The 22,990-nt window shown below is 50.3% G+C and overlaps 1 protein-coding gene across 3 annotated transcripts in view; it reads left to right on the top strand.

The window, feature by feature from the left end:
* The window catches only part of Sipa1l3 (signal induced proliferation associated 1 like 3), a 216,134-nt gene that overhangs the window by 138,632 nt on the left and 54,512 nt on the right, over positions 1–22,990 (top strand). For all 3 annotated transcript variants that reach the window (XM_052713633.1, XM_052713632.1, XM_052713634.1), the window contains 4 exons: positions 1,593–1,750; positions 8,213–8,789; positions 18,266–18,540; positions 21,837–22,088. In XM_052713633.1, coding sequence (XP_052569593.1) covers positions 1,593–1,750; positions 8,213–8,789; positions 18,266–18,540; positions 21,837–22,088 — 1,262 coding nt within the window. The remainder of the gene's footprint in view (positions 1–1,592; positions 1,751–8,212; positions 8,790–18,265; positions 18,541–21,836; positions 22,089–22,990) is intronic.

A 22,990-nucleotide genomic window follows, 5' to 3' on the forward strand; every position in this document is an offset into this window, starting at 1 on the left:
AGCTACACAGAGAAACCCTGTCTCGAAAAACAAAAAAAAAAAAAAAAAAAAAAAAAAATTTTAAAAATCAGCCAGGTATGATTGGGCACACCTTTAATCCCAGCACTCAGGAGGCAGAGGCAGGCAGACCTTTGTGAGCTCAAGGCCAGCCTGGTCTACAAATTGAGTTCCAGGACAGCCAGAACTGTTATAGAGAAACCCTGTCTCAAAAAACAAAGACAAACAAAAAAAAATTTTAAATTTTTGGTGCTGTGCATGTTGGCACACACCTTTAATCCCAGCACTAGAGAGGCAGAGGCAGATGGATTTCTGTGAGTTCCAGGCTGGCCCGATCTACTTAAGGACTTCCAGGACAGCCTGAGCTACATGGAAGACCCTATCTCAAAATAAACAAACAAAAAAGAACTAACAGGTCAGATAAAATGGTTCAGATAGGAGACTGCCAGTCTCAAAATAAATAGTTAAAACAAAAATCAGAGCCAGGCGGTGGTGGCTCATGCCTTTAATCCCAACACTCAGGAGGCAGAGCCAGGCGGATCTCTGTGAGTTCGAGGCCAGCCTGGGCTACAGAGTGAGTTTTAGGAAAGGTGCAAAGCTACACAGAGAAACCCTGTCTCAAAAAACAAAAACAAACAAAACAAAACAAAACAAAACAAAAAAAATCAGGCATGGTGGCCAGCTCCCTTTGTGAGACAGGAGGATCAAGAGTTGATTATCCTTGGCTGCGTACTGAGTTTAAGTCCTAGCCTGGGCTCCATGAGACCTGTCTCCCCCCACCTTCCAAAAAAGAGGGTTGGGGTATGATCCCGACAAATAAATAAGACAATGTGAAGACACCCATTCGGGTCTCCTTTGGGGATGGAAGTAGGAAAGAGAGGGCGTGGCTCCCTGGGCCCTCTGAGAGCCACCTGGAATTGGCCCTGCCTGCCTGTTGTGGTGAGCCTCTGTCATTGTCCATGTGGCCTGAGCAGATCAAAGGCCTCCATCCTGAGTCCTCCTGCAGTAAGATTGCCAAGCACTCCTTACATGTCAGGCTCTTTGCTGACAGGCAGCAACCAAAACAGTATCCCATTTTCTTGTCACGGAAACCGGAATGGGAAGAGACAGATGAGGGACAAGGAGAGGGAAGGCCTCAGTGCAAAGTGTGGACATAAATATCGGGTAGGGAACACAAGAAAGCAAAGAGGGGCATGCTGGGGGCAGGGCAGATCTTGGAGAGTTGCTATAGATGACAGAATCCCGAAAAATCCCAAGAAGTTAAGGAGGAAGGAAGCCACCTCGGGCTCTGGGGTAGCAGGGACAGCCATTCCCACTGCTTGTAAGCGGAAGGCTTTTCTGGAATGTTTGAAGAGCTTCCGGGCCTGTATGGGGAGGCGGTGTCAGAGGCTAGGGGCCCACATGTGGGGGCTCCTTGGCCTTGTCCATGCCCCTGAGTGAGAAGGAGCCAGAAGGGCTCTGAGCATCTGGGGACAAGGCCTGGCTCCAGTGCTCACATGCGCCCTCTGGTGGGAGTGGGCATGGGGAGCCAGCAAAGCAGTCTAGGTAGGATTCCTGGAGCCGGTCTGTGACCCTTACCTCCTCTCTGCTTCCAGCTGCTGAGGAAGAGGCACATAGGGAATGACATCGTGACGATCATCTTCCAGGAGCCAGGAGCGTTGCCTTTCACCCCCAAGAACATCCGCTCGCACTTCCAGCACGTCTTCATCATCGTCCGAGTCCACAATCCCTGCACTGAGAATGTCTGCTATAGGTATGGCCACCAGTGTCCTGTTCTGTGCACAGCCAGGCCCTGAGAGGCTGGGGAGAACGTGCCCCATCACAAATCCCACATCACCTCACTTCCTGGCCCTCTGGTTCCCATCAGAGCCTGTATTTCTTGGAAGTTTCTGCTTGTAAATGATAGAAACCCCACCTCAGTCATTCACAGGAAGATAGACTTATATGTGTTGACTCTTGGGCATATCACAGGAAGCACAGCTGGTGTTCCACGGTCCTGGAAGGAGCTTCATTTTCCGGCCTCACTCGGTTTAACACCCTCCCGGCTAGAGGGGAAGGTTTGATTGGCCAGGGTGTAGCTCAGTTCGTAGACAGTTTGCCTAGCGTGCACGAAGGTCAAATAGAGTTTGATCCCCAGCACTGCGCGATCCAAGCAGAGAGGTGTGTTCCTAAAATCCCAGTGTTCGGGAGGTGGAGGTGTAAGCAGGAGAATCAGAAGTTCAAGATCATCGTCAGCCCGGGCTGTGTGAGACCCTGTCTCAAAACCAGGGAGAGGGAGAAAGAGAGTGAGCACACGTTGCTGAGCCTTGTGCAGAAGCTCTGTGGAGGCCCTCCGGCCAGGTTGGAGGCGTGTGCCACTTTGGGAGATAAATACCTGGGCTGGCACCTGGGCATAAGAACAGAGAGGCACAAGAGCAGCCCTGGGAGAAGCGGGGGTGGTAGCTCCCCAGGACCACCTGTATGAATGGCCCTGCTTGTAAGGTAGAGTTGAGAAGTAGGTTTGGGATGGTTTTAGGGACAAAGTCTCACTGCTTAGCCAAGACTTCCTTCAGACTCACAGTCATCCTGCCTCAGCCCCTGAATGTTAGGATGACAGGCATGTTGACTCAGGGGTTGTAATTCACACATAGGCCTGTAACCCAGGTCCCAAACCTGTTCTGCGCCCTCTCTAACATCAGGGCTTCCCCAAGTTAGTGGCTGTCCCCAAAAGACAAAGGGAGCTTGGAGACTAGGAGCAGGATAGAGCTGGATCCTCGAAAGCACCCCACCTAGCAACCCAGGCCCAGGCCGTCAGCTTGTCCCTGCAGACAAGGTGTACTGTTTCCTGTTGTTTGAACAGGGTATAAAATGCAAAGAAGAGCATGCAGCTGAGTCAAACCTCCTGCCCAGCCAGCCTCACAGAGGCTGTTGCTGCTTCTGTGTCTTGATTCCATGTAAATAGTCTTCCATGTTTCAGTACAAGTGCTGACTGGCTAGAGCCTCTGCCGTATAGCCTAGAGGCTTCCACTCAGCAGTCTTAAAGGTCTTCACATACCAGAACATGACATGCTTTTCCTGTGACTGCCAGACATTCCACTGTGTGGCTGGGTGACAGTTTCCCGCCGTCCTCCCAGGATGGACATTTGGGGTTGTTTGCTGGCGCCTGCCTGAGTCACCGTGTTTCTGCACTCACTGCAGCCGGCATGAAGTATGTAGCTGTCTAGGAAATGGCTGCCGTGGACGTGGGAGGGTGAGGACCCCTGCCTGTGTGCCCTGGCGGTCTCAGTGGAGCTAGCAGCGTTTACTAGTTTGGTTTCAGCATGCAGCTGTAGCTGATGTGAACTGTGTGGGATGCGTTGCCCGGTGGCTGCCAGGGACCAGCACTGTCAGTCACTCCCCGGCCCCAGGAGTGTCCTACAGCAGCTGCAGGATGCTGGCTGGCTCCTTAGCTCTGTGGACTGAGACCACTTAAATGAGTCCAGGGCTTAACAATTTGCTGTTTCTCAGCACCTGAAAGGTAGCCCTGGCGACAGAGACAGGTGTTCACACACGCCTGGGGAGAGGAAGCAGCCTGCTTGTGCCTCCGAGGTTGGCGGGAGGGTGGAGGTAGTCCTTCTCCCCTTCCTCCTCACTTCTTCTTACTGTGGCTGGAGAATGGCACAGGATAAGGGACCAGACGCGGGGCCTTGTACATGCTGGGCAAGCACTAAGCCCTTGTTTGTTTTATTTCTGGGGCTTGTTTTGTATTGTTTTTGAGACAGTTTCACATAGTCCAGGCTGGTCTCAAACATGCTGTGTAGCTCAGGTTGGTCTCAAACCCATAGTGATCCACCTGCCTCAGCTTCCCAACTACTGGGATTATAAACATGAGCCACCATGTCCAACTTAATATGTCAAAGCACCCGTAACTTAAAATTTCTTCTGTGTTTGGGGGCACAGTGAGTTGGTTGTTTGGGCGTACATCTGTATATGTGTATCTTCTGGCGGTACCGGGGGTTGGCTAGGGAAGTGCTGTACCAGTGAGCTATAGCCCCAGCCATGCCCTTGGCTTTTTTGAGGCAAAGCTTTGCTATATAGCTCAGGCTAGCCTACAGCTTAACTACATAGCCCAAGCTGGTGTCAAACATGTCATCCTCCTGCTTCAGCTACCTGCGTGCTGGGATTCTAGGGGTATGCCACTAAGCTCAGTGCCCTTCCTCCTCTCTATGCCTTCCTCTCCTGCCTTGTAGTCCCAGGAGCCTGCCCCCACCTCCCACTTCTCCAGGCAAGCTCAGGATTGGTCTCCAGGGTGACTTCTTCCTGATGCACAGCCCTTTCCTGTTTTTTACAATTTAATTTAAAAAGACTTTTATTATGCAATATTTTAAACATTCTGAAAAGTGCAGAAAATAATGGAACAGACACCCATGTGCCCGCCAGCAGATTTAACAGATGTTAGCATTTTGCCTCCCTTGCTTCAGTGTTCCCTCTTTTCTTTATTTTTAAAGAAAGAAAATGTTAGCGATACAACCACAGCTGTCCCTTACCAGCTCGAAGGTACCCACTCTCTGGGGAGACCTACTCTGTGTTCTTCCCCCAATTGTGGGAAGAATCCTGAGGCCAGCCTGCCCTGCCCTCCCACCTCACCCCATTGAATTTCGTGTGTGCGTGTGTACATGCACACATGGGCATCATGTAACCCAGGCTAACCTCACACTCTCTGTGTATACAAAGATGGCCTTGGACTCCTGATTCTCCTCCCTCCACCTCCCAAGTGCTGGGATCACGGCCATCGCCACCATGCCTGGCAGACATATCAGAGGACTTTAAAGGGCTGGCAGTGAAATGTCCTGTCCCGCACTCTGTAGGCACTGACAAAACCATTGTTGAGTTAGTAATTGCACGTGTTCTAGAAGCTCCTGCTGGGCACTAGAGAATTGGAGGCCTGGTGGCCACACATCTGGTTGTGCAATGAGTTCTCATCTTTTGCCATTTCTTCATGGCCACTGGCATCTTCCCTGAGCCTGTGCTTATAAACAAGCCCAGCCCCAGTGGCTAAAAGTGAGGGACCAGCTGTTCCTTGATCCAGAGCCTTCAGCCACTTACAATTTCATGACTTAAAGCCATGAGTCAGGACCATGAGGAAAGTCAGTCTGTCACTAAGCAGTTGAGTGCCGAGGGAAATTGCAAGGCTCTTCTCCTGTGTATCAGCTGCTCCATTAGAGTTGTGGCAGCAATCCTGGTTGACCTGGCTGGCACATTGACACTGCCCTTTGGGGTCACACATACCTTTGCTTATTGGAGGAAATCATCTTCTTTTTCTTGGGGCTGGAGAATCCCTTGAGTCCAGGGTGGTGTGCATGTGGCCCTCCTACATGGAGGCACACTGTACAGAGAGTGGTAGAGATGGAAGGCAGGAGTCAGACTAGTCTTTGGATCCCCTGCCCTTGCTCAGTGCCACATGAGGCAGCCACAGTGATCTTTGCAGATGTACCTCTTTCTGTTGAGGACCCAGCAAGAAGCAGGAACTGCTGCTGCCACTGCCCACCAAGGATTTCGATGAGAGACTCACAGAGTGTGGATGGCTTAGTGGGAAATGAAGCATCCAGACAAGGGACAGCAAAGAGCCAGCCCTGCCCGCCCCATGCTTGACACAAACAGTTTCTAGAAGCTGGTGAGAGTTTGGCATTGGGAGAGGCCACCTAGGCATCAAGAGCCACAGCCCTCAGCCCTTGCCACTGTCATGGCCTGGCAGGGAAGGAAAGAAGAAAAGTGAATATAGTTGTACACTACTTACCAACCGGGACACACCCTGAGAAGTGTGACCTCGGTTGATTTCCCCATTGCACGGGCATTGTAGAGTGTGCTTACACCCTGATGTCGGCAGACAGTACAGTACATGGAGTGACACAATGTAGGTGGCCTCCCGTCACATCATCAGGCTGCACGTGGGTGCACCCCAGCATCTTTCCTCCCACCATCAGCCTCCTGTTGCCCAAGCTCACTTAGAAGCCTGAGCTTGTGGGACCCCAGGTACAGAGGCCTCCCTATCAAAGCATGGCAGATGGGAAATGCGAGATACCTCCTTCTGCATACACCCTTTCCCACTGGGGCTGCCCCACATGCTGTTACTTCTGTCTAGTGTGTCCCCGTGTAGTGTCGGGATCCCCCATGCACCCCCTCCCCACCCCTGGCCATCCTGACGACAGTTCTCTGTCTTCATCAGTGTCTGTCCATTTGTATGTTCAGTCAGCAGCTGTGAAAAGACAGGAAGACTGTATCCACAAAGCCAGCAGGGGCATCCCGGAAGTCCTTGTCAAACAGATGGGTGAATGTTACACCCCGTCGGGACAGGGGAGGGTGCCGAGGAGGTCAGCCAATGCCAACCACCATTGTACTGTGTTTGGGTTGCATAGGGTATTATTTAGTCTGTAGTCTACTTATTTATTCTTTTGAGAAAGGGTCTCTTGACTCCCAGGCTGGCCTCGAACATGCTGCTTAGCAGAGGACAACCTTGAATTCCCGATCCTCCTTCCTCTACCTCCTGAGTTAGGGAATTACAGGCATGTGCCACCACATCAGCTCCAGATTTTCAAAATAATCTTTGTTGAGGTGATTTGCAAAATATATTAGTGTCGAGTAAGTATTTAAAAGAACTAAAGTCCATCTACACGCTCCACATCCAGCCAGATAGTTAAACAGGAGTTGCTGTCCTGCCAGCAGCTCCCAAATAAACACACTGAGGCTTATATTAATTACAAATGCTCAGCCAATAGCTTACACTTACTACTAGCTAATTCTTACATTTTAAATTAACCCACATTTCTTATCTATGCTTTGCCACATAGCTGGATACCTTTTCTCAGTACAGCATGTCCATCTTGCTTCTCTCTGTGTCTGTTCAATACTCCAGACTCTGCCTCCCTTCTTCCCAGCATCCTCCTTGTCTGACTCTCTCACCCAGTCTCTTTCTGCCCAGCTATAGGCCAGTCAGTTCTTTATTACCAATGAGAGTAATACAAATTCACTGTGTACAGAAGGATTATTCCACAGCAAGATAGTCCTCCACTGATGGTGTGTAACAAGTCGAATTTAGAGTCAGCTAGAGTCCAAGCCTGTTCCAGATTTTCTTCATCCTCCTGGGACCAGTAGGCTATCCTAGGGGTCTATCCATCCCATTGCAGCGAAAGAGTATAAAAGTGTAGGTCCCTTGCCAGGCAGCGGTGGCTCACGCCTTTAATCCCTACACTCAGGAGGCAGAGGCAGACAGTTCTCTGCATTCAAGGCCAGGACAGCCAGGGCTACACAGAGAAACCCTGTCTCAAAACAATAAAACAAAACAAAAAAGAGGTATAGGTCTGTCAGTCCCCTCCTACACTCACATACAGTTCAAGCCCTCACTCAAAAGGCATTGACCAAATCAAATCATATGACCAGGCTGCAGAAAAGGCGATAAGCTTGTATCTGACTTTGACAGTGGAGAGGAAAGAAAGTTGTTCGTTTGTTTTTTCCCTAAACTGTAATCTAGCACATAGTTTATATAAACAAGACTAAATGGAATCAGGAGCCAGGAGTGGTGGCTGTGATCCCAGCACTCAGGAAGTTGAGATGGGGTGTCTCAAGTTCAGGGCCAACCTGGGCTTCATACTGAGACTCACAGAAAACCAAGGGTGACTGAGGATACAGTTCAGCGGTAAATCAATTGTTTAGCATGTGTGAGCCCTGAGTCTGACCCCCAGCACTGTAAGTGTGTGTGTGTGGGGGGGAATATATATAACATGTTATATACGTACATATGCTGTAAGACTGTTTCTTCAACTTTCCAGTCTAACTAGCAACTTACTGATGGGATATATACTTCCACTCATGAAAGAGAAACTCCAGGGCCAGGGTATGGCTAGTAGTTGAGCACTTGCCGAGCTACACAGGGTTCCAGCCCCAGGACAGCAGACAGGAGGGAGGGAGAGAAAAACTTACTTTTGATTTGATTTTATATTTTCTTTTCTAGAGAGAGTTTTGTTTTTCAAGACAGGGTTTCCCTGTGTAGCCCAGGCTGTCCTGGAACTCACTATGTAGACCAGGCTGGCCATGCCCGGCTTGTTGTCACCCTGACAAGAGACAGAATCTTAAGTAACCCAAACTGACCTTGAACTCCTGATCCTTCTTCCTCCGCCTTCCAAGTGCTGGGTTTACAGTATATCCTATTGGTTTTGAAGAGTTGTATTTTCCCATCTCTAAGTGGTTTCTCCCTCCTTAGCATGGCTGTGACCCGATCCAAAGACGCTCCTCCTTTTGGTCCCCCGATCCCCAATGGAACCACATTCCGAAAGTCTGATGTCTTCAGAGACTTTTTGCTAGCCAAGGTAATTAATGCTGAGAACGCTGCACACAAATCTGACAAATTCCACACGATGGCCACCAGAACCCGTCAGGAGTACCTTAAGGACCTGGCTGAAAGCTGTGTCTCCAACACCCCCATTGACTCCTCCGGCAAGTTCACCCTCATCTCCCTGACCTCCAAGAAGAAGGAGAAGACGAAGGCCAGGGCAGGAGCGGAGCAGCACAGTGCTGGGGCCATTGCCTGGCGTGTGGCAGCTCAGGACTACGCCCAGGGAGTGGAGATCGACTGCATTTTGGGGATTTCCAATGAGTTTGTAGTGCTCCTGGACCTGCGTACCAAGGAGGTGGTTTTCAACTGCTACTGTGGGGACGTCATTGGCTGGACCCCAGACTCCTCCACACTGAAGATATTCTATGGCCGAGGGGACCACATCTTCCTGCAGGCTGCAGAGGGCTCTGAGGAGGACATCAGGGACATTGTCCAGAGGCTGAAGGTAAGAAAGGGTATTATAGTACTTTCCCTGGCCCAGGCAGCCAGGCATAACATGCATCATCCCTAAGAATCAGAACTGTCTCTCACATACACACACACACAGACACCCACATTGCTCCCGGAGAAGGTATGGGCCAGGAATCTGTGGTTGCCCATTGCTTCACCTTGGAAGAACAAAAATATGTGTCCATTGACCTGAAAGTAGATAGAAGATGCAAACCTAAACTTATACTAAATGTTTAAGTGGAGCTAGAGGTATCAGCTCAGTGGTAGAGTACTATAAAGGCCCTAGGTTCAATTCTCAGTACCAAAACTAAGAGGGCTTTTCTCTGGGAGAATAAAAATAGAAGGAAAAGATTCCTGGGGGCTGGAGCGATGGCTCAGAGGTTGAAATTGTGTACTGCTCTTGCAGAGGACCTGAGTTCAGTGCCCAGCACCCATGTTGGGCAACTCACAACTGCCTGTAACTCCAGCTTCAGAGGTTTCCAACATTGCTGGCCTCCATTGGTACTGGGTCCCTGCACTCTCATGCACACACCTACCCATGGACACACACATACTTAAAAGTTAAAAAAAATAATAAATTCAAAAGGTTTTAGACCAGGTTTGTCTAACCTATGGCCCTTGAGCCTCACATAAACCAGGATAGCTGTGGATGTGGCCTACTACCTTTGTAGACCACACCACCATGTCAGATATCGAAAACCTGAATACCCCAGTCTAGACCACTAAAGTAGAGAGGAGGGTCAAGGTACATAAAAAATAAAGGGAAAGTAAAGTGAAAGAAACAAACTCTAATTGTGTGACTAGATTCAGGTCCATACTCGGAGTTACAATAATCATGAATGGTTTAACTTTCTGTTAAAAGACAAAGACTTACAGTGTGATAACAGTTGTATCCTGGCTGGGCTTGTTGGCACTTGGGGGCGGGGGGGGGGGGGGGGGGGGGGGGGTGGTAACAGAGGGAGGCAGATCTCTGTGAGTTCAAAGCCAGCCTGGTCACATAGTGAGTCTCAAGATATCCAGAGCTGTTGAGCTGTAGAGAGACCCTATCTCAAACAAACAAACAAATAAACAAAAGCCAGCTAATCCTTGAGAAGGGGTTTAGTTTGGTGGTAGAGTGCTTGCCTGGCATGTTTAAGATCCTGGGTGGTTTCATCTCCAGTGCCACAGGCGTGGTCAGGGTAAGGGCTGAGAAATCTTAGACTTCTTCCTGGTGAACAACTTGGACTCAACTCTTGGCCCAACCTCAAGTGGTAGATTAGTGACAAATTAGTTGGTAACGACAGCCTGAAGATTGTGTCGAGAAGTGCTGAGACTACACCTGCACTCATGGGAAGGTGTACTGAGGTCAACACCGAGATGGCAGTCTCTGAAGGGGTCAGTAGTAGCATGCTGAGCATGCCAGAGAAAGCCATATTCCACAGTAGTTAAGAGTACAGGGTCTAAGCCGGGCGGTGGTGGTGCACGCCTTTAATCTCAGCACTCGGGAGGCAGAGGCAGGTGAATCTCTGTGGGTTCGAGTCCAGCCTGGTCTACAGAGCTAGTCCAGGACAGGCTCCAAATGCTACAGAGAAACCCTGTCTCAAAAAAACCAAAAAAAAAAAAAAAAAAAAAGAGTACAGGGTCTAGAGACCAGCGGTCTGGCTCCAAATCTCCAATGTTGCCACCTCTGTGTGACCACCAGACATACTTAGACTCTGTGTGACTGTCTCATTTCCTTTCCTGTTGCTGTGATAAGATACTGGGGAGGGGGGAGACTTAGAGTACAAAGAGTTTATTTAACTCACAGTCCCAGGTTACAGCCCATCATGGCAGAGAAGTCACAGTGACAAGAGGTTGAGGGAGCAATACAAGCAGAGAGTGGAAATGCATGCTTGCTGGTACTCAGCTCACTTCCTCCATTTTGTATAGTAGCCCAGGGAATGGTGTCACCCACAGTAGGCAGGTCTTCCCGCCTTAATTAGCTTAATCACAACCATCCCCCACAGGTAAGCCCAGAGGCCCTTCTCCCAGGTGATTCTGGATTCTGTCAAGTTGGCAAGCAACAGTAACCATCACAGTTTCCTCTGCTGGAAAATAGAAACAGTAATCATCCTATGTCAGGCCTGAGGCTGGAGCCCAGTGGAAGATTACCTGCCCAGCACATGTGAGGTCCTCAGTTCAAGCTCTAGTACTTAAAAATCTTATATAATATGCAAGTTTCATTACATACACACACACACACACACACACACACACACACACACACACACACACAAGTTTTAAAGCTTCAGTGACTTGCGTTGCCTCGCAGCCTTGCTTGACTGCTGGCTGTGACCTCCCCCAGCAGCACTGTGATTGGAGGAGAGCTGTCCTCACCCTTGTAGGTCTTTTCACCCCCTGTTAAATTCAGCTGGGATTGGTTAAACCTCGCTCTCGGATTCTCTGACTTCGAAATTCATGCATCTTCATGAAATCACAGTAGCCAGGGTTTCAGTTGCATGCTGTACACTGAGGTCTGGCTCACAGCCTTGCCATTCTGAATGCACCTGACCTCACATGAGCTGGGAAGAAGCTGAGCAGGGTTGGGCCTGGTCAGCACCTGGGTGGGGTAAGGTGAGGTTTGAACCCTGAGGTCTCCGTCTGATCTCTTCCTGACCTCATAGACTTAGGACTGGGTTGACATACAGTAGGTACTGAATAAATGCTGATCGGTAATTGGTTTTTTTGAGTGAGTTATGCATGTGACATTTCAAAGTCCTCACACCGACTCAAATGCTGCTCTCATTTTTGATAGAAGCAGCTGAGGCTCAGAAAGGAACGGATACTCACATGAGCTCAGATAGCCTGTGGCTAACAGAACTGTGGTCTGATTCCAGGTTGTTCTCACTTGACAGCTCAGATCCGAACACAAGACTGGTCTCTAGCTGCTTCCTCAGAATCCTCCCAGGGTTGCCCAAGTGACCCGAAACTCTTCACAGTCACTGCAAGCTGGGGTTTCTTCCATGCTCCCATGTTTCCTGTCTCAGTAGTTGAGGTCAGGAGACTTGCAGTCAGCCAGGGTCCCCCCTTGTTCTCATATCCACACCCCATCTGTCAGTGCCACCTTCAGGCAGCTCCAGCTGCTTCTCCCACTCCCGTGCCTCTAGTGTAAGCTGCCCGTCGCTCTGGGTTTGGGAAGGGAAATGAAGACGTGCTCTCACTGCGTAGCCCAGGATAGCTTTGAAGCTGTGGTTGTCTTCATTTGTAGGGGGTGCGGGGGAGTGTTTCAAGACAGGGTTTCTCTGTGTAGTCCTGGCTGTCCTAGAACTCACTCTGTAGAGACCAGGCTGGCCTTGAACTCAGAGATCCGCCTGCCTCTGCTCCCCTATGCAAGCATTAAAGGTGTGCACCACTGGTCCCTGCTGAAGCTGTGCTCTTCTGCCTCAGCTTCAGGAATGCTGAGGTTGCCAGCCTGTGTGTCACACACACACATACACACACACACACACACACACACACACTCACACTCACACTCACACTCTCTCTCTCCCTCCCTCCCTCTCTCCTTTGACTCTACCTTCGTTTCCCTGTGATCTTTTCTCAACACGGGGATCTGATCACCTGAGTACTGTGAACCCTTAGCTTACCCTGAGTGAAAGGCAAAGGCCTTCTCCTGGAGGCCTGTGTGCTCACTTGCTGCTAATCCCTCCTGGTGCCTTTCCTGTGGCTCCCTGCCCCACACTCACAGACCTGCTGTTTCTTGAATGTGTTAGGCAGGCATCCAAGCTCAGGGCCTTTATACCTGTCCCTTCTTACTGAAACTTTCTTGAGTTGCCCATGGCTTAGTCCCTCCCTTCCTGCAGGCCTTTGGTCACTTGTCGCCTGAGGTCTCCTTGTCTAGACTCGCACACTCCGCCAGGAAGCTCAGACCATTGGCTGCCATCTGCTGTGTGCTTTCATGTTACGTGTTCACTGCTGTAGCTCAGCATCCAGAGTTTCATGTGGGTTTTTTTTTTAGATTTTTGTTTGTTTGTTTATTTTGCTTCCCTTAAAAACTTGGGGAGTCTAGATGTAGTGGGTCCACAAGCATAAGGACAGTGGTCAGCTGAAGGTGTGATGAGGGGATGTCCTCCTTGTGGAGCACAAGCTTGACATCCATCGGTGACACAGCCCACATGGACTGCAGACATCACCCCCTAGCACCCCTAGCTTGTTGGGAGGTCTGCCCTGCAGAAATGGCTTTTAAACTGAGACTAGAGCAGTAAGGAAGAGTCATCCTGATGATCAATAAAGACACTGCCTCATTCATAAAAATACAGTACAAAAACTAGACGTGAAGAGGGTCGGCAGCATAGACGTTAGCCCTGCCGTTCAGTGGCCCCTGCAGTCAACAGCACCACTGCTTCCCCAGCCTTCGAACAAGTGAGTGCACTGTACCTGTGTATATGATGAACAGCAGAACTGTGCTTCTCATGGGTGAGAGGCCGGGGTATGAGTGCACTGTACCTGTGTATATGATGAACAGCAGAACTGTGCTTCTCATGGGTGAGAGGCTGGGGTATGAGTGCACTGTACCTGTGTATATGATGAACAGCAGAACTGTGCTTCTTACGGGTGAGAGGCCGGGCTGTGAGTGCGCTGTACCTGTGTATATGATGAACAGCAGAACTGTGCTTCTCATGGGCGAGAGGCTGGGGTGTGAGTGTGCTGTACCTGTGTATATGAACAGCAGAACTGTGCTTCTCACGGGTGAGAGGCCGAGGTGTGAGTGTGCTGTACCTGTGTATATGATGAACAGCAGAACTGTGCTTCTTACAGGTGAGAGGCCGGGGTGTGAGTGCGCTGTACCTGTGTATATGATGAACAGCAGAACTGTGCTTCTCATGAGCGAGAGGCTGGGGTGTGAGTGTGCTGTACCTGTGTATATGAACAGCAGAACTGTGCTTCTCACGGGTGAGAGGCCGAGGTGTGAGTGCACTGTACCTGTGTATATGAACAGAACTGTGCTTCTCATGGGTGAGAAGCTGGACACCCAGAGTCAAAGGCCAGCAGGTTCCTGTAGGTCTAGAGAGGGCCTGCCTTGCTGCCTCACTGGAGGCCAGAAAGGCTTACAGATGGAGACTTCTTACTGTTTCCTCACATAGGCAGAGTGTGCCTGTGAGACAGGGTTTCTCTGTGTAGCACTGGCTGTCCTGGAACTCACTCTGTAGACCAGGCTGGCCTTGAACTCAGAGATCACCTGGCTCTGCCTCCCAGTGCTAAGAATAAAGGTGTGAACCACCAGCACCGAGCCACTTTGGGCCTCTTTTACAAGGGTACTGAGCATCTCATTCACAAGAGCTGCACTCTAGCAATAGGGCATGAAAAGACTAAAGCGTTTTGAAATGCAGATTGGGGGTGTAGCTGTGGCTGAGCTTGAAGCCCTGGGGTCAATTCCAGTTCTACAAAAGCAGCAGCACAGTGAATCACAGTAAGTGAGACTCAGGACCATTTTGTGATGATTCGTTTTAGGTACCCGTGTTTCCCTCACTTCCCAGGTTCTCACAGTCCGAATCAGAACCACAGCAGAAATTTGGGTGGTATTTGGATTTACCGCCTGTATTAGGGTTTCTCTCGTTGTGCTGAGACACCATGACCAAAAGCAGCCTGGGGAGGAGAGGTTACATCGCGCATCAGGGGAAGCCAGGGCAGGAGCTCAGGGCAGGAACCCGGGATGGGGAACTGAAGCAGAGACACGGAGAAACACTGCTTACTGGCTTGCTCTCCATGGCTTGATCAGCCTGCTTTCTTATACAGCCCAGAACCACCTGAACAGAGGTGGGACCCACCCACAGTGGGCTGGACCTTCTCATATCAATCATTAATAAATAAAATGTCCTATAGACTTACCTACAGGCAATCTGATGGAGGCATTTTCTCAACTGAGGTTCATCTTCCCAGGTAATTCTGACTTGTGTCAAGTTGACAGAAACTATCCAGGTCACCACCCAAACTCCTCTTGATATCCACATTCAAAAGTGTAAGCCAGCAGCTGAAGAGATGGCTCAGCTATTAAGAGCACCTGCTGGTCTCATGGAGGACCTGAGTTCGAGTCTCAGCACCGGCATAGTAGCTTAAAACCATCCATAACTCCTGTTCCAGGGGATCTGCCACCCTGTCTGGCCTCCCCAGGCACCAGACACATATGAGGTGCTGTACATATGCACAGACAAAGCACCCATACACATTTTAAGAGAAAACTCCCCCATTCCCTGTAAAAATGTGTTACCAATTTAACTAGGTATGATGGCACTCACCTGCCATCCTCAGACTTAGGCAATAAAAGCAGGAGAATGGCACGTTTGAGGCCAGCCTAAGCTACACAGCAAGACTTTGTCTCAAAATAAACAGGATCTGATTGATTTGGATATGTGTCTGTGGGTGTGTATGGACACGGAGTTTGTTACATAAAATGTGTGTGCTGGGGATTGACTCCAAAGTCTCCCGTAGGCTGGGCAAGCACTCCGCCGCCGCTCGAAAGGGTAAAAGGCCACCCTCTCGTAGGGGCATCAAGTCACATAATCTCTGGCAGTAAAATGACTTCTCCTGGGACGTGGGGCAGTACACATCCTTTCTCCATAAGCGGTTTAGGAGATGGGGGCAGCACTTGATATAATTTGTATTGTAGACATAGCTTGCAAAAGTCATCTTTTGTTTTTGTTTTGTGGTTTCATTTTTAAAATTTCTACTTCTCATTCTCGTGTACATGTGCATGATGTGGGGATGCATGTGTGCAGTATCATACATGTGGGATAAGAGAAGAACCTTGGGGGTCTTTTCTCCCACCTTTGCATGGGTTCTGGGGATTGAACTCAGGTCAGCAGGCTCTCACAGCAAGCACCTTTCCCCACTGAGCCATCTCGGTGACCTCGTTTGTTTGATTGTTTATCAGTGACTGATAAGTTTGATTAGAATTTCTTCCCAAGATTTGGGTAAGGGTTTATTTATGATGATAAGTTTGATTAGAATTTCTTCCCAAGATTTGGGTAAGGGTTTATTTATGATGATAAGTTTGATTAGAATTTCTTCCCAAGATTTGGGTAAGGGTTTATTTATAAGAGCATGAACAGGCTGGGCGGTGGTGGCGCACGCCTTTAATCCCAGCACTGGGAGGCAGAGCCAGGCGGATCTCTCTGAGTTCAAGGCCAGCCTGGGCTACAGAGTAAGAAACCCTGTCTCGAAAAACAAAACAAAACAACTTACCAGTGGCTCCAGCACTAGCTAAAATGTCTCTTCCTCCCCTAGCAACCATTAATTACCTATAGACTCTCATGAGCCCCACCCCTCTCTGACAGTGTTGTGAGCTCTTGTACAGTGGCCATGCCATGCCCAGAAACCATCACCCCTTAACCCCTCAACCCTTTGCTCTGGTTCTTGCATTGTTTCCCCTCTTCCATGATACTCCCTGAGCATCGAGAAGGGTGATAGTAAATGTCCCATTTGAGGCCAAACATTCAGCAATGTTTTCTCAGCCTCGTTGACAAGTTCCGGGCCTGCAGTTAACTGCCACACCCTGCAGAAAGAAGCGTCTCTGACCAAAGCTGGTGGCAGTACTAATCTATGTGCAAAAACTTGTTCCATTCAGCAAAATAGCTTCCCCACCAGGGCTTATGACCTCCCAAGCCACAGGCTTTTGATCATGCCTTCCTGGGGGTGGTCCTCAAGTCCAGTCAGAAAGTGGCTGGTGAGGCTAGGGAGAATGGCTGAGTGAGTGAGAACACTCCCTACTGGACCTGAGTCCCAGCCCCTAGCACCCACATAAAAAGCCATGTGTGGCCATGCACACACCTGTAACCCCACCAATGTGGAGGGCAGAAACAGGGAAATTGTTGGGGCTTGCTGGCTGCTATTAGCAAGTCTAGTTCAGAAAGTTAGCCTGGTTCAGAAAGCGACCCTGTCTCACGGGAGTAACGTGGAAAAGGATAGTGCACAGTTGCTGTCCTCCCCTGAGGTCTATACAGATACATTAGAGAGAAAGGAAGGAGACGGTGGTTACCTCTATACCAACAGTCATGCCGCTATTGTACCAATGGGCACATCTTGCCTGGCAGGTTGGTAGTGTAGCAGAGGTGATCTTTTGGCATTCCAAGAAGATTCACTGATGGCAGACTGAAGTCCTGGGGGTTCCAGTCAGTGTGTACTAACGTCTTACATAAACATTGAGGCATCGCACACAAGTAAAGCTAAAAGAAATGAGAAGTGAGCCCCTGTGTGACCTGGTCTGCTCCATGTTAGAAGAGGTTTGTGCCTCCAAAAATACTATCACCATGTGGCATAAGACCCCAAGCTAGTAAAGGACACAGGACTGTAGCCTACCCACTTCAGTGAGGATCATCATTATGCAGGTCGGGACACATTAGTGGTTCAAACAGCAAGGGTTTATTTCTTACACGTCCATCCTGAGTTTGACCAAAGGGCTCTGCTCCACCGTATTCTAGCCCTGGGACCTCCAACTGTCCAGACAGCCCCTCATGTCTAGAATATTACCGGTCTGGATGGCAGAATCCAAAGGTCCACACAGTCTCACACTGACTATTAAATATTTACCCAGGCTGTAATTGCACCTGTGAGGGAGCACGAGGCAGGAAGAACAAGAGTTCAAGGCCAGCCTGAGCAATTTAGTGAGAGACCCTGCTTCAAAATTAAAAGTAACAAAGGTGGCTGGGGGCACTGGGGAAATGGCTCAGTAGGGTAGGGGCACTTGTAAAAATGTGAAGACCTGTGGTTTCATCCCCAGCATCCAACATAAAAAGCCAGGCTTGGCCATGTGTACCTATAACTGAAACACTGGAGGTGAGACAGGCGCGTCAGTGGGGTTCTCTGGCCACTATCCTAGCTAAAAAGCAGCAAGTTCCAGGCTCAGAGAGAGACCCAGCCTCGAGGGAATAAGACAGAAAACCACTGAGGCGGACACTCCATGACCTGGGCATACACACGCCCGGACACACACACACACACACACACACACACACGCACACGCACACGTCGCTAAGGATGTCATTCATTGGTAAGAGCTTTTGCCTAGAACCCACCAGTGAGAGGGGCTGGGGTGTGACTCAGTGATAAGACATTCGGCCTAACATGCACATAACCCTAGATTCCGTCTCCAGTGCCACAGAATTAATACCCTAACCAAAAGGACATGCCTGCTGTCTCACACCTCACACACCTGGCTACAGTGGGCTGAGAAGTGCAGTCCCTGCAGGCGTAAGGAAGGAGGGAGGCAGGAATATTTGGAGAATACAGTCCCTGACTACTGTCCTCTGAGATAACAACCACAGAGTGGCACATGCACATTTTATACCCAGAAACCAGGAGAAACTGGGATCTGGTGATGTTCACCCGTCTGGGATCCTGGTAGCATCTGGAAGGCAAGTGGGAATTCCAGTCCATCTCAGAGGGGGCTAATCTCACAAGGGTCTTCAAGGGCCTCTGACCCAGACAACTGAGACTCATCCCACCCACTGCCCACAGGTGATGACCAACGGCTGGGAAACCGTGGATATGACCCTGCGGCGGAATGGGCTGGGGCAGCTGGGCTTCCATGTGAAGTACGATGGGACAGTGGCTGAAGTGGAGGACTATGGGTTTGCCTGGCAGGCTGGCCTCCGGCAAGGCAGCCGACTGGTAGAGATCTGCAAGGTGGCTGTGGTGACACTGAGCCATGACCAGATGATTGACCTGCTGCGCACCTCCGTCACCGTGAAGGTGGTCATCATCCCGCCTTTTGAAGACGGCACTCCCCGACGGTAAGGGCATTGCCCTGAGAGGCAGGTGGGGGCCAAGATGGGCAGCTTCCATATAGCTGCGAGAGGTTTCCCTGTCATACTCGCCCAAGACCTCGGGGAAGGAACTTGATACGCCTTCCTAATGCTGCGACCCTTTAATACAGTTCCTCATGTTGTGGTGACCCTCAACCATACAATTATTTTCATTGCTACTTCGTAACTGCAATTTTGCTATGTTATGAATAGTAATGTAAATATCTGATTTGCAGGATATCTGATATACGACCCCTGTGAAAGGCTCATCTGACCCACAGGTTGAAAACCAGTGTGATAAGTCCTGTTTCAGTAGTGCTAATGACAGGGGGCGTGGAATAAATGAAATCCTCGAGGGAACTGGTTCTCAATGTAAGCCCTGTGTGTGCACCTCCACAGCATCCCTGACTACTTTAGTAGTCATATTTCTCTAGAGGATGCACAAAGTGTGGAAGCAGCCGTCCCAGGACACACTGGGACGTTTCTGTCCTACTCTCCACAAGCTCCATTGTCAGTGCTAGGCAGAGAGCAGTGGAGTTGGTGTTCTACGGGGAGAGACAGATCATGAAGTGGATAGACAAGTTATGTACGGTGGTAGTGTGTGCCCAGAGTCTAGCCCTGCAGAGGTAGGGGCAGCGGGGTCAGGAGTTCAAGGCCAGGCTCACTGTGCTGTATTAAGTTCACAGACCACCTCAACTACATGAGACCCTATCAGAAATAGCAGCAGCAGAAAAGAACAAAAAGTGAACCCCCTAACCAGAAGGCCTACTCGTGACAAAAGCTCTGCTTCCGGCCGGCCAAGGCTGCTGCTGTAGGCTGTGTATGTGTGCAGGTGCCCTTGAAGGACAGAAGAGGGTGTCAGGTGTTTGTGAACCACCTGACCTCACGCTGGGATCCGAACTCTGGTCTTCGTGATTAAGCAGCAAGTGCCCTGGCCACCAAACCATCCTTCCAGCCCTCTACTGTGTTATTTAGGGAACAAGAACAAGAGCAGGCTCCCTGCCTGTTCGTTACAAGTGCCCCTCCCTGACCCCACCAATTTCAGTCTGCAGTTAGTTTAATGCACCTTAAAGGTGTGGATCTCAAAGATGCCAAGTCCCCAAACACAGACGGCCTAGACTCTGTGCGTGCATATCTGAAAAGCTCCATCAGGGCTGCCACCAGCACTCGGGAGGCAGAGGCAGGCTGATCTCTGTGAGTTTGCGGCCAGCCTGGTCTACAGAGTAAGTTCCAAGCCAGCCAAGGCTAAAGAGTGAGATTCCTCTACAAACACACCAAAAGAAAAAGAAAAAAGTGTTGGGAGGAATGACACATGACTGTGACTTCAGCATGCAGGAGACTGTGAAAAGGAGGACTGAATGGAAGGCTAGCCTAGACTATGAAGAAAGACCCAGTCTCAGAGGGGGTGGGGGTAGGGCAGTCAGGTGCTTTGATTGGATGGAGTCCTCACCGTATACTATAAGCCTGGCTTGGAAGGCCATAGGCCCCAGTAGGGACACTCCTGCAGCTGTTTGCTAAATGAACGTGATGTACCTGTCAAAATGTCTTCTAAAGAACCTCTTACGCCTATAGATCTTGGTGCTGTCACCTCTGGTCACAGAAGCTGTGTTTTACAGTGGCCAAGGGTGACCGCAGAGATGCTCAGGCATCCACGGGGTATCTACATCATCCTTTCCAAGGCTCAGGGAACGTGAAAGAGGGGGCAGACGGCGTGTAAGCCGGAGGGAAGATAGAGGCATGGCGAGGACAAGATCTTACTATATAGCCTGGTTGGCCTTGAACTCAGAGATCTACCTGCCTCTGTCTCCTAGTGCTGTTTAAAGACACGTGCTGCCACTCTGACTCAGTTTCTAGCTATTGCTAGCTATTGTGTGGTTACTGAATTTCTCAGCTATAAAAGGTAATATGCTGGAGCTGGGGATATGGCTTCCTTGGTAGAGTGCTCACCTAACATAGAAGACCCTGGGTTCAATCCCTCAGCACTGCATAATCAGATGTGGCGGCACACATCTGTAATCGCAGCACTCAGGAGGTGGAGGCCAGAGGATCCGAAATTCAAGGTCTTCAGCTTAGCTGCTGTCACTCTCAGCCAGCTGTCATGACAGGTGACAGCTCTGGACTAGGTCTCCCTAGCATAGCAACACCTGCAGAAATAGATCTTTACACCCCCCCACCCCTACTCCAGATATTCCAGAAGTGGCCTCCCAGGTTGCTCTCTTTGCTCCACCAGGAGCTGCTCAGAGCCTGTGATAATCCTACACTAGTCGCTGTGAGGTGAGAGGTGTTTCTGATTGGTTGGGTGTGGGTCACATGTTCATGCCTAGCGTCCAGAAGTGGGATCGGCCTGGCTCAGAGCACACAGCAGTTCTCAGGATATGTGGCCTTCCTCACCCTCTGCCAGCCTGGCCTGTCTGCTAGCTCTGTTGGACAATTGTGTCTCTGTTCCCTACCTGGTGCCTGGGGGCTCCTGATCCCCAAAACAGCCATAAGGACCTGCTGAGCATCAGCTCTATCATACTGCCACAGAGAGGTACCCTGAGTAGGACCATGGGCAGGAGCATATCCTCAGGTCCCCTGACATGGCTCTGTAGCCTGAGTGTCTGCAGAGAATGAGATGCTCTGGGCCTGCCTCTCAGAGCTTAGCTCTTGTGATCTGAGGGGTGGATTTTTTCCTGAGCTCAGCCTTCTGTAAGCTCAGGATCCCTCCCGTGCTGTGGCGAGCTGTGTGGCAGCAGTAGCGGAGGTGCCAGCCCAGCGTGGATCCTCAAGCCCCAGGCAGGATCGCTGCACTGTGGTGCATGTGCCTGCCAGACACAGGCCGCTCTGCATCTATTTCCAGGGTTCTGGGTTTCATAGGCTTTTTTTTTTTTTTTAAACCACCTTGTAAAGTAGGTCACCTGCTCCTCTTCTAGCAGCATTTGAGATTCTTGGGAACAAGGCAGAGACTGTCCTTTGATTTTGAGGACATCAGCTTTTCCGGCCCAAGTACTGCTTGGAGGTTGGGAGGGGCTGGTTCGTTGACACTGGCTGATTAGAGGCCTGGGCCAGAGAAAAGGGGAAGGGACCAGGAGAAGCCAAGACTGAGAGTAAGGAAGAGGGACTCGAGTCTAGCCTTTGTAGCCCTGTGTTGGGCCCTGGTAAGCTTCAGGCCCTAATTTGAAGGATGCCACTCCACCTTTAAAATGGACCAGCATGTGTTGGAGTTGGCCTGCTGGTCCCCGTCAAGCAGAAGGCCAGCATGCTAGTGGACCCAGACCTTAGTAGTAATAAATTTGTTTTTCTAGGGGGTGGCCAGAGACCTACGATATGAATACTTCGGAGCCCAAGACGGAGTCGGAGACCACCACCTCTGGGGGCCGGCCCCCCTACCGCAGCAATGCTTCCTGGCAGTGGAGCGGGCCTGCCTCCCACAACTCTCTGCCGGCCACCAAGTGGAGCACCCCTGCCACGCCCGGCCATGCCCAGTCCCTCAGCCGACTCCCGAAGCAGACACCAATGGTCCCCTTCCGTGAGTCCCAGCCACTGCACAGCAAGAGGTAAGGACCCCCAGGACGCCACTGCCACCCAGTGTCCCACCTGCGCACAATCCCCCTCACCCTTCTCTCTCTCCCACCGTTGTCCTCCCCCCCCCCCCCCCCCCCCGAGTAATTTCCCGTCTTTTTGGTTGTTTCTTTTGTATGTGCAGCCCTGGCTGGCCTGGAACTCGCTCTGTAGACCAGGCCGGCCTTGAATTCGGAGATCAGCCTGCCTCTGCCTCCTGAGTGCTGGGATTAAAGGCGTGTGCTCCCACACCCGACTCACTTTCCCTTCTTACCCCTCTGCTCTCCCCGTCATTTCTTCTTCCCTCCCTACTGAGGGGCAGGCCCACAGGCCCTGGGACAGGTTGGAAAAGGTTTTTTCTGAAGGCCAATAAGAAAAGCTGTAGGACGGACCTCTTCAGGGAAGCGGGCCAAGGGAGAAGCCCATGCAGGTGGCTGTCCTAGCTGTTACTGCGTCCATGGGCTGGTAGTCACCTCAAGTACTTTGATATTGGTATTTAATTTATACTATTTTGTTTTATTTAGTGATACTGAGGATCGAACCTAGATCCTTTGGCACCTAGGCAAGTACCTCACAACTGCAGCCTTAGCTTGCCCTCTACCTTCTTTAGAACAGGATCTTGCTATGTTGTTCAGGCTAGCCTTGAACTGAAACGCCTCCTGCTCCGGACTTCTGAGTATCTTGGATTACAGACTTATACCACCAGGCCCAGCCGAGATACTCACTTGAATGCATCATATATTAAGAGATAAAGCATGCTGGGTGTGTGGCCCTCCATCCTTCCACATTCTTCAAAAAATAAATATAAAAACATAGAGTCAGGCAGGTGGTGCACACTTTTAATCCCAACACTTGGGAGGCAGAGGCAAGTGGATCTCTAAGTTCGATGCCAGTCTGG

The sequence above is a fragment of the Peromyscus californicus genome, unplaced genomic scaffold, assembly GCF_007827085.1.
Source record: "Peromyscus californicus insignis strain IS unplaced genomic scaffold, ASM782708v3 Scaffold_4__1_contigs__length_199733344, whole genome shotgun sequence".
NCBI classification, from domain to species: Eukaryota; Metazoa; Chordata; class Mammalia; order Rodentia; family Cricetidae; genus Peromyscus; species Peromyscus californicus.